General features: G+C 43.4%; 1 protein-coding gene across 1 annotated transcript; it reads right to left on the bottom strand.

The window, feature by feature from the left end:
- Window positions 1-6,338: 6,338 nt before the first annotated feature.
- Window positions 6,339-12,298, bottom strand: LOC133971591 (inward rectifier potassium channel 2-like). Its single transcript, XM_062409010.1, has 2 exons — window positions 11,893-12,298; window positions 6,339-9,659 (listed from the first exon to the last, which is right to left on the bottom strand). The coding sequence occupies exon 2, from the start codon at window positions 9,420-9,422 to the stop codon at window positions 8,115-8,117; it is 1,308 nt and encodes a 435-aa protein (XP_062264994.1). The 5' UTR covers window positions 9,423-9,659; window positions 11,893-12,298; the 3' UTR covers window positions 6,339-8,114.
- Window positions 12,299-12,314: the final 16 nt, after the last annotated feature.

The following is a 12,314-nucleotide window of genomic DNA, read 5'->3' as shown; positions in this document are numbered from 1 at the left end:
AAAGCTGATGATAATAATGTGTGACCTAAACCTCTGGGTTTGATTCTGATCACTAGAAACTTGCCCATCACGTCAACCTTGACCCACTCTTATTCTCTCTCTCTCTCTCTCCACTGAGGACTCTCTAATCAGACGTCACATGTAGGGCTTGTGTTGTATTGTTTCCCTTATGGCGGACCTGCTTAAAGCAAGCATAAGCCACCTCTGTAATCTCAGACCGGACAGGGGAGAAAATTGTGTTGTGACGTAATGAGTAATCTTCTTGTACGGAGAAATAGCACTCTGATCAGAATGAGGAGATCACTTGTTATTTTTAGAATGAAGTAGCTGTTTGCTTATTTAACGGGAAAAATTGCATTTAATTGAAAGATTGTGTGCGTGCCCGTGTTAAGTAAATAACAACTTTAACTTTGCCAATTTGCGATATTTTAGATTTGACTTGAAAAACAAAACATTTTATTCAGCCTGCAGTTTACATGGCTTTAAATCCTTGTACATTCTGGGTCTCAGGTATAGCTTGACAACAAGGGAAAGTCTGCATCCCGCAACCGGACGGTGCAGGAAAACATTCACCTGTGACGTCTGAAGCCGGGGAGATAATCTCACCTAGAAAACGGAGATGATATCGACCATCTGCTTCATCTGAAGGGGATTTGATTGGCTCGGTGCAGCGGAGCGGGGCAGGGCGGGTGATTAGGCCTCCCTGGTGTCCCATTCCACTGGTTGCCAGGCTCAATGTCACCACTGATTGGATCCTCTAATCCTGTTCTGTGTGAATTAAATCTTTAGTGGGAAGGAGGATGATCGGTTTTGCCTTGTGCCCTGATTTTCTGTGTCTTGGTGAGTGTGTCGCCTCCGACTTCCTCCCTCCCATGATGAACAGGTACCGTATGAGCTGGATGATATGGAGATCCTGGCCCCGGACAGGGATCTGTATCTCTGACACCATTTCTACCTGAAAGCCACCACAGGTTCTCTATCATGTTTCGAAGGGGAGGGTGAGGGATATTCAGCTGGAATATGCATCTTCACCACTAGATGTCACTAGATTCTACACACTGAACCTTTAAGGTTTAACACCTCCAACTTCCTACTTTCGGTTTCAAAAGATTTCTAAACCAAGAGGCAATTTAACTTCGACATGGTGAGAATCAATGACCTCAGTTCACTCTTATGATATAGTATGACACTCGCTGATATAATTCATCAAACGACAAAACGTATATTCTATGTTACATGCATGGTTCATTGCAAATAAATAAAATAAAAAGAAGTCACAGACATATACCGAGCAAAGCTTTGTTAAACATTTTAGTCATGAAGAAATGTGCATGTGCTTGTCTAATGAGCCCCAAAAATAATCATGTCATTCGATCATCATCCACATCTATCTTTGGACACCGAGCAAACAACAACAGTTTGCTTCCAAGTTCCTTTCTGTCCCTGTCCATCCTCCAGAGGCCGGGGATGATTTCGCTGGTTGCCCAGATATTGTTATAGTAACCCTGGCTGTGGTTTTTCCACTCTTATTGCTCTTTCGTGTGCGGAGGCTGCTCTTCCTGAGGGGGGCTGGTGTACTTAGCAGTTCAAGTAAAGACGTCAGCTCCATTCACAAATACAGGTGAACAGCATCGAGTGAGAAGTCTTTAACTTGGAGCCAGCAGCAGTGCAGGGTACAGAATCGGGCTGGTGGATCTTTTCTGTGAATGTGTCATGTGGGGCATAGTCTTCCTAGATCTGATTTCTCCACCTGCAGTTACTATATAAACCTTTTAAAGAGAGTTATCGTTGTGCAAAAACAAGGAAATACAGCCAGGACAGTTTGGCAGACAATGCAGTGTTGTCAGTCTACGAAGTGGGAATGTATGAATGGCTGGTGGGACCAGTTTGGCGGTAACCTTCATCACTGAAGGGCTGGACACGGTTCAGAGGTATCCATATCTCCTCAGCTGTCCTCATAAACAAGCCCCTCTCAAGTGTCCCCTGTGCTTTAAATTCTCCATCATGGAAATCACCCATGTTTACCAATGAACACTTTTATAAAATGACTTTATTTGTCATCATCTCCCCCAGGCTTCGCTCACTGAAATGTAAGAGTTAGTTTTTTTATGAGGGGACACTTGACAAAGGCCACTGCAGGATTATTAAACACAGACAAATATGGAGGAAAAAACAAAAAACATCTAAAACAAATGGAAGAGGGTTGCTAATCAGTCACATTCAGGTCAGTGATATTTACTGGTTTTAAATGTTTTTTCTGCAGGTTAATCACTGATGCGCAGTGCTGTGGCTAACATGCTGTTGCACCGCCATAGGCAACAGTGTGACACCGTACCGAGCCAAATTCTCTCAGTGCGAGGTGCGCCATGGCCAAGAGCCAACAATGAACATAAAGTAGGTATCACTTTTGTTTCCTGGCTCTGAGTGTATCTGTCAAGGTCAGAAGAACCCGAGCCAGACGGACAAAGGTCGGTGGCATGGACACACGGCCGCTTACTGACCAAGAAACAACAATGTGCAAGACTGTCAATGCACATTTGCACGTATAAGCTGAGATGTGCCAAATGTCTTTTTGTTGGTGCTTATGTTACCAGACACACCCGCCGAGGATAAATATAAATATTCACTTTCAGCAGGCTTGGGGGAATGGAAAAATCCTGAATCCTTTCCAACATATTGTACCTGCTGAATTCTCTTATTCCCCCCCTGAGTGTCATGAGACACTCAGCTGTCAGCGCCGAAATGAGTGTGAGGAGGTGTGTGTTTGTATGTTTGTGTGTTTGTAAGTGAAAGAGAGAGAGAGAGAGAGAGAGAGCGAGAGAGCGAGAGAGAGAGGGTGGGTGTGTGTTTGTGTGTTCATGAGGTCATATCAGGTTATTATAGTTCATAAATCTGAAGCTAGAATGAAATGTAATCAGAGGAAAACAGGGGAAACAGGGCAAGAGAGAGTATTTGTAAATCTATGTTAAAAAAAAAGTGACAGATGAAATATTTACCGTTTACAAAATACAGCAAGTAAAGCACTTATTGATACTAAAAATAACTGTATGATGAGGAGACACATTTCTTCAGGGTTTCACTGTCGCTAGCCAGAAATCCCCCTTCACACACCCCCACATAACCATTGCAGACGATACTGGCAAGTGTGTCAGCTGTTGTTTGTTTGATGAAATCCGTGATCTGATACTCCGGTGCTGTTAAACGTTAACCAAGCTTTATGAGTCCAGCAAAACAATTCTGTTTACTGGATAATTTACTTGAGTGTATTGTAATATCTCAAATCAGGCTTCATCGGCTAATTTTTTATTTGATCAATTGCACAGAATTATGTGGGATTTCAACCAAAAAGCTTTTCTTATTGATCTTTACATGCAAAAAAACAATTTGTTTTACCTTCACAAACTTTAATTGTACAAATGAGATATTTGGCTGTATTATGAGCCCCTGAACCAATGTATGTGCTTGCATCCACCATCTCGTCTTGAATCCATGTGGGCACACCACCCCTGACTTCAGGTTGCATTTCTCCACGTTAATTGGTTTTGCATTTTCGGCAGCGGCGGCGTCGGACAGGAATCGATGGCAACACGATCACCTGCAGGCTGCAGGTCACAAAGACATCAGATGAACATCAGTGTGTTTGGCCCCTCGGGCGCCACGAGTCCTCCCTCATCCTGCTGCCATCACGCATCGACTGGCTGGCTGCATGAGACAGCAGGTCTTTGCTGCCCCGTGAAACCCACTGCAGGCATTATGCAATCGTCATCAGAATTATATAATTGGCTTATTTAATCCCACTAGATTCTAGGAGGATGTGTAACGTTTTTTTTTTTTTACGCCAATTGTGCTGCAATGCAAATGAGAGGGCACAAATAATAACTTAGGATTTCTAATATGCTTGCATTTCAAAAGGCAGCTGTTTGTATTTGATCACAGGCCTCAGCTTCCTGTCAATTCCCATCTTGCTATGAGAAGAACATGAAGCAGGAGATGGTATAAAAGCATGGTCACAGCCACCGTCGGGCTCATTCCACAGACTTGCATCGGCTCTAATCCTCGGAGAAAAGCTTGCTGTCCCACTTCCAGACACATCGGGGCAATCAGTCACTTTGACTGAGAGGTTACAGTTCGTGGACGTCACTGCTACTACGGCCTTGTTTCACTGCCAAGATCGTTGCAGCGTTTTCTCCGAAGTGACGGATCATAACAGAAACAACGAATCTGTCAAATGCTGTTGAATCTTCTGATGGGGATCGGCAGCAACGCAAACTACCGAACGTGCACCTCAACAACTCATTTCATCAGGCGACACCGAACTTACCAGTTTCACAAGTAATCAGCGGGTAGATGATCAGTGAGGGAATTCAGAAATTTAGATTTTGATGAATTGAAGTTCACCATCAGAGACATTATGCCTTTTACAAATGTGACTGTTATGTTTTGTGTTGTTTTTTTCTTGTATTATTTATACTAAGCCCTTTGTATGTGTGTATGTATGCGTGTGATGTATGCCAGCTTTATTAGAACCAATTAAAAATAAATATCTGCCATTATATGGTGCCTTTCAGTTTTCTCTCTCTCTTTTCCCCTTCTAAATGTGTTATTCCCTTGGTCACCTGAGCTGTTCTATTTTTAAATTTGTAAGTTTTAAACCTTTGATTCTTGTTATTTAAAATCTTATTTACAGTTTTAATGTTTTCAATTACCTCCACGGCACATACAAGACATTAATTTAGGCCGAGCATGTAGTCGAGCTATTTATGAAGCGACAGGCTGTGGATGTGTCCCATATAAGACCAGGGTCAGATCATTTCTTCTGATATAATATTCTTTCTAAATATGTTCAGGAAGGACGACGCTCACTTCCTCCTGAGGAGTAAATGTGCCCGTGATTCTAACACTCTGTACAAATTATGTGTATAAACTTTCCCTAAGTGACAGACACTGAGATTAAACAGGGGTGTCCCTGTGCTTTCACCAGGGGTATGCTACCCATCCACTGGTCATATCTGTACTTTTCATCGGTTCACGCTGAGGTCCCGAGCATGGAACATGTCCGATGGCCAATATGTGTATGGAAACTGTTACCTTATTTAACGTTAAACAGATAAATCAAGTGCTATGTGTCATATGCTGCTCCAACTGTTTACGTTTCTGTTCACCCAGCTAATGTGAAGGTCGAGCCTGTTGATAAGCCAGTTCAGGGGAATTCGCCCGAGAGAGAAGTCACCATCGACATTGACGGGATCTCTGCAGGCCAACACGGGTTGTCAATTTCTTTCAAACAGTGCAGCCGCTGAACAGCTGCCATCCAGCCGCCATTAAATGTCACCGCAGAGGTTGCTGTAGGTGATGGGTCTGAAATCAAGAGGATCCTTTTAAACTAGAGATAAAGCATCAAAACGCACGTAGAGCCGTCCAAAAACTTAAAATTTACTATGATAGACATATTTAGTGAGCCATTTCATTTTTTTGAAACAAAAAACGTCCCCGTTTTCACTCCAAGCAGGAGCTTTGTAGCCGTTTCATTGGCTAATGTGGAAAAAGCCCAGAGGCAGCACCCACTTCCTATGGAGAACCAGATCAAATCGGCTCACTGCCTCCCTGTGGACGCGTCGGATCGATAGGTCCCCCGACTACGTCTCATGCTGGCGGAACACAGGCGTGGATGGAAACTAACTTAATATGCTGACAGATGTGTCATACTGCAGACACGGGTTCATCCATTTCTAATGGTTTTTGCATATTTAGAGGAGTTGGTTGCTGATCACACAACGCTGGCTGCCTCCTCGCTATTAGATTATTATGTCATTTGTTAGTCTGCATGGTTTAATGGTAAGATCGCCAACCACAAATATTTCACTGTTCTCAGAAATCTCTGAGAGAAGCGAGAATTTTGTGAAAACAAAAAAAATACAGGGAGGATTGAGTCTTTCTAGCAGATTATAGTCCAGCTAAATCTGCACATTCACGCCATTCATCAGGACACCTCAGGGCCCAGAAGACACTTATTTTCCACAGTTTACTGAAAGAGATAAATAGGAGGAGGTGTTCTTTCCACTGCTGTCGGCGAATCATTTCCAGCGGAGCAGACTGATATAGCATCAGGGTCCCTGAGGACCTTCACAGTAAATGATGGTGAGAGCTTTGACAGCTAAAACTGTGGAATTTGAGCCACAGCTTCAAACTGAGCCGGCCTCTGCTCACCAGCTGCAGGTGACAGACATTTTCGGTCAAGTTGCCAATCCTGGGAAAATCCTCGCCCTGTATATACGTCCCTGAGCTAAACATAGAATGATGGGTGCTATTTATTAAGCCTTTCAAAAGTCATACACATTTAACGTTTTTATTGAAAAAAAAAAAGAACAGAAACAGTTTTCAACAACTGCAATATCAATATACAATATTTGCATTATAACTTACAAAAGGTTTAAAAAAAAAATCTGTACAGTCTCTAGTTTGTGCAGGAAGGTGGGAAGACCCTGGTAGAAAAAAAGAAGACATAAAGCAGGAGAAGTGCCGATGTGAGAACAGATTTCCTTCCCAGAGAAGCAGCACAGTATACGGCTTCCCACTGACGTTATCCGAGCATGATGTGTCACGGCAACACCCAAAGAGAAAAAAATGGATTTGTGACAGTAAATGAAAAATATGAGTGGACCGACCGGATCTTTAATGAGACAAGGTCCCATTCAGCAACGAAAAATAACTTTACAAGACCTGCAGTGGTGAGGTGAAAGGGTTCTACCACGCCAAGAACACTGATGTTTATATGCAGAAGAGACTACGTAAAAAACAAAAATCAACTCAAGTAAATCGGTGGTGCAACAGCCAGACACTGTTAGATGAGGAGAAGCTCAGGTTTCAAATCAACTAGCAGATAAGTTTGTTTGTCTCTTATATATATATATATATATATATATATATATGTTCACATTTGGCTTTGGGTAAAAAACTATAACAGCAATTTCTGTTGGGGGGGTAAAATTCTCTGGTGAGGAAGAAAGTGCACTAAAGCTCTGGAAAACACAGAATCATGCTTGTCTACATCTAAAAATAACATTATAGTCTGCATCTGCAATTGTCAAAGTGGAAACTTTAAAAGACAAATAATACATTTTGGCTCCTAGGTTTCTCTCTATACACACAATATGTATCTTAGCAGCACTTATCATCGACATTCATAACCTCCGCTCGAGCCTCCTGTCACATTCTACCACTGGACTGTATTGCACATTAGAACATGGAGACCTGTGAGAAGTGGGGCCATACTGCGAATCACCTCTGAATGCCTCCTCCCTTGACATCTACTGCAGTGTGTGCTCAGTCGAAGCTGAGACCTCCTGACCGCCTCCGCTGGGACTGAGACTTTTTTTAAGGCACACGTTGCAATAGATGCTTTATTCCGAAAAGACAATCGGGGTTGAGGAGCGTAGTGCACCGGCGCTCATCGTGAGCGTCATGAGCACCCACCCAGACCATCACACCGAAGGACATTTAGACGCACAGTTTGTTAAGAGACCTGCTCATTAACAAACAGCAGCCTGTTTTGTGCAAGTCATTCAACTTCGGCATTAGGTCGCCTTTAAAACGATTGTTGAAATCAAAACAATCAAAAATGCATACATTTAAGTGGCCATTTGAAATCAAATCTGAAAACCTCCAGTTTTTTTTCAGTAAAAATGTAATATATTAAACTATTTAAGCCTGAACAAATATATTGTGTGACTTTTATGACACACAAAAAAAAAGAATTATTACATGCAGGATGCTCATTGCAAAATGTGCATCCTGGACGTATGGACTGGAATAAATTAACAAATGTAGTCAACCCAATTGGCTATTTTAGTAGAACCATTTAGGCCAGTATGCACAGAAACAGACCACACAGTGTGTACAGTGAAGCCATCTACCCCATCAGCCACTTCATTTACCACCATTTTGACCATATGCATAGATTTTACTTTGTTGGTATCTTGTGCATAAGATTCTGCATAGAGAATATCAAACTCAAATCACAGTCTTTTCAAAGTGTCATGCATTATTGACAACACCAGTCTGGACAGAAGTTCAAGATACCATAAGGTAGTGTTTTAACCCTCTTTCCCCTGCAGTCATATTTCTGATTCTGCCGTCAGGGGTGTTGATTCTAAAGGTAATGGGTCCAGATTGCATTCGGAGTCTGACACAGCATCTGTGTTTGTGTCCTCGGGCGCGCCGACCTCAACGGCGCTCATCACGTCCTCCTCAAAGTCCTCCTCCATCTCAACTTTTTCAAGAGCCACCTCGTTCTCGTAGCAAAAGGAGTTCCTCAAGCTGGCTTCGTTGGACTTCCTCTCTGCTAGCTCCTTAGCGCTGCAGTCGGGCGTGCTGGGCACCTCGTATGTGTTTTCGAAGCGTGAGTAGTCCACTTTGTAGTAGTTCTTCTCTTCGAAGAGCACCGGCTCAAAGCGGTGGCCCCACAGAATCTCGCTGGCCACATACGAACTCCGACACTGAGTGGTCATGGCCGTAGCCTCGACCATGCCTTCAAGAATCACAACGATCTCGAACTCTGTCGTCTCCAACTCCCGTTTGCTCATCTCATAAAACGGGCTGTCCTCGTCGATCTCATGCACGATGGTGATCGGAGACACCAGGAATATTCTGTCAATGCCACTGTCGAAGCCCACATCGATGTCCACCTGATCCAGAGGGATGAACTCCCCCTCTGCGGTGGTGCGGGATTTCAGGAGCTGAGCTCTTACGTGGGCCTCCACCAGGTGACTCTTCCTCAGGTTCCCCACTCGCCACATCAGGCACAGCTTGCCATCCCTCATGGCCACTGTTGCAAAGTGGCTGAACACCAGGGTCTCGTTCCTCTTTTTGGGCTTGGCCATCTTGGCCATGACCGCACCGATGATGAAAGCGTCAATGATGCAGCCCAAAATACTTTGGAAGACGACCATGAAGACAGCAACGGGGCATTCCTCTGTCACGTAGCGATAGCCGTAGCCAATTGTGGTTTGGGTCTCCACTGAGAACAAGAAAGCAGCGGTGAAGCTGTCCACATTGGAAACACACATCTGAGTCTCATTCTCTAAGTCTCCATAGCAGAGGGCAACTAGCCAGAAGACAAAGCCAAAAAACAACCACGACAGCAGGAAAGATAGGCAGAATACGAGCAGCATCCAGCGCCAGCGGATGTCCACACAGGTGGTGAAGATATCTGCCAGGTAGCGCTGGCCTTTTTCACTCATATTGATAAACTGCACGTTGCAGTGACCATCCTTCCTGACGAAGCGGCTCTGACATTGGCGCAATGTGTGCACCTTGTTGACGTTGCCGTTTCCGTACCCATTCGGGACGGCAATAGTGGCCAGCTTCATGCCGTCTTCCTCAGAGGACACAATGCTGTAGCGGTGGCTTCGCACACTCCCCATTACTTCCGCCGGGGAGGGCTGGGCCGGTTCTGCTTTGGAAAACAGTCTCAGTTTTTGGTAGAAGCGTTGGAGAAACAGTTTTGAATGATCCTGGGGACAAACTCAAGCAGAAAATGTGAACAGCAGGACTGCTGGGGATCGGCGGAGACTGGGCCTGTGCTTCTGCAGGCATGCACCTTTGGTTAGAGCAGGTCACTCCTCTCTGACAGCTGGTTTGGACCTCATCAGTGAAACGGGCTGTGGTAATTACCAAGAGAGAGAGAGGGAAAAAGTTTTAAAGTAATTGGCAGGAACCAGAGCAAAGATCAGTACGTGTCAGTGTGTGGTTACCTGCTGTCTAAATAATGGATTGCACACTTACAGTTAACTAGACCATTCTTGCATTAGTTGAGAACATACACAGCCTATACAGTGCACTCAGAAAGCACAAGAAACCATTGTGTGTGCATTATCAGTATTAGATAAGACGTATTATTCAAGCGCTCAGATAGCTGACAAAGTGGGAGAGGGTGTTTGCCCTGGTTAATCTAAGTATTAATTACGCAGGTCAGTCCATGGGTAGCTTAGTCAAATTACAGATCAAGTTCATGTTGATCCTGTGAGCCACTGGAACAAAGTAAAAGTACAAGTATCAGCTACGTGCAGATGAGTTTCCAAAGTCAACGCACATACGAGAGAATACAATGCTTAAAAATGTTCCATCTAAAGCCTGCTCACTTCACGCTATGTCGACTACAACATACGCATTGCACGGCCACAACTAATTAACAACCAGCAGCTTTTCGGAGAGGATGGGAGTCTTTCTCTGAAACTCACAGATTGCATCATATGTAATAGAGCGACAAGGACAGCTAAATTAGAGGAGCTATTGACCTGGTTTGTGTGTGTGTGGGTGTGTGTGGGTGGGCGGCCCGAAAGGTCCATTAAAATGCAGCACCACAGGCCACAAAACGCCACGGTCAGCCAGGCATGCTCTGCTGGTGCCAAAATTACTCTCCGTCTCATCTTAGTAGCTCTATATTGTGTCAAAGTGAAAATTAAAGGATAAGTTAGGTATAAACAAATTAAATCAAGCGCAGGAGCCTTTTTTGTAAAAAAAAAACCTTAAAGATTTAAGTTCTGAAAACATGACGCAGTTGTTAAAGATGACACTGTGTGGACATTGGTCATTTTGGTCCATCGCCTTATTGTTGTGCCTTTTTAGATCAAGTGACGAGATTTAAGATGTAAAGGGATGTGGTCCTGCATCCTCTTTGCTTTTCATAACAGATGATGTCACCAGTGGGTTGACCACAAATAGCAACCTGTCTAATTCACTAATGGGAATTACGGGGCTCCGTTCATTCACAGCTCGGAGCAGGCCAAACTATTTTGTTTTCTGGATTTCAGAAATCTCATTTGATATTGCAAATTGCTGTATTTGTCTGATTTTGTGCTCCATTCATTACGATTGAACTGCAACATTCACAAAACCCCAACGTTTTCCGTCTGGGAGAGACAACACAGTTTCCTTCATTCTTTACAGGATGCTGGTCATTCATCAAATTGTCTTTATTCACAGAGTATTTGAAGCAAGCAACACTAGGCTGTATTACAGCCTAGAAATTTATACCAGCCACTGAATATAAGTTAACACCAAGATGTCCCCTCGTCGTCCAACAGAACGACAGGTCAGAGGGTACTTGTGTAATATCTTTTATCGAAACGCAGCCTTCACTTAGCGTTGGTGATGCTCCATTGCAAATCCAATCTCTAACACACTGACACTGAACACATCACTAACTGATGTCCCTCTCTCTTTCTCTCTCTGTCTCTGCCACTGTTTACCATGGCTGCTTTTTTACCTGCTCACCATATCGCCTCCCTTATTACTGCAGGTTGGTGCATGGCGACGGGCGAAGGCTTCCACAGGCTGCACAACCTGTGATTGTTTGTTTTGCATGTGTTCTCAATTAGTGCCAACAACTGAGGCAGATGGAAACTGGTTACATAAAGCTGCTCTATTTTTTATTACACAAAATCAATAAGTGTGGACGGTCATTCAGCAGATCGGCATGTTTTGCTTTCAGCTTTTAGCAAAATATGTTGTTTTATTATAGTGCGTGTACTTTGGAATAGCTACACAGATTTTTTTTTTTTTTTATTCATTATTTTCAGGATTCAGTAAAGCATCAATAAAATCAGTTTGTGCAAAGATATACGATAGTTTATATCAATAACTGCAACATTATGCAGTGTCCGTTGTCCCATTATAACAATAACAGCAATAGATTATTATTAATTTTAATATTAAATCAATAAGAAAATATGTTGTTGTTGTCATGATTAATATTATGAAACAGGAAACGGCTCCTTTTAAATTTCAAAACAAATTCTAGTTAATAATACACGCTCAACACTCCCCCCGAGTTATCACAGACTGAGGACACATTTATCACTATGGGAAATAGGGAGAAATCATTGCACCTACCTGTTGGTCCTCGCAGTGCAAATCTGCCGCTTTCCTCCTGGAATAAGTCCCATGTGCGCAGAATATGCGCACTTCCTGTCTTTTTACTCCCGCTTCTCTTTTACTGTGCTCTCTCGAGTTCCCGTCTGGCGCTATGGATTCTGCCATAACCGTCTCCAGCAGCAGTGAGGTACATAGATGTCAAAGAGCGACTTAAAAAAAAAGAAGAAAACACGTGGGTCTGTCCCCCACCCCCTGTCACAGCAACTAGCCAATGAGAAGCTGCAGCGCCTGTCCGGGGCTCGCAGCCTTTTGTGTTGGATGCTGGAGAGGAAGATGACAATGAAGTTTCCTCAATGGACAGCAGAACAGTTTACTTTTCTTTTGGAGATAAGTGTTGCTGTGTAGTGCCAAAACCTATCTATCTATCTATCTATCTATCT

Source organism: Platichthys flesus, chromosome 16, assembly GCF_949316205.1.
Source record: "Platichthys flesus chromosome 16, fPlaFle2.1, whole genome shotgun sequence".
Classification (NCBI taxonomy): domain Eukaryota; kingdom Metazoa; phylum Chordata; class Actinopteri; order Pleuronectiformes; family Pleuronectidae; genus Platichthys; species Platichthys flesus.
The sequence above is the reverse complement of the archived record's forward strand: the minus strand, read 5'-3'. Positions and strand labels throughout refer to the sequence as shown.

Excerpts from the sequence above, each read along its gene's own strand:
- LOC133971591 (XM_062409010.1), bottom strand. The coding sequence starts at position 9,422 with ATGGGGAGTGTGCGAAGCCACCGCTACAGCATTGTGTCCTCTGAGGAA.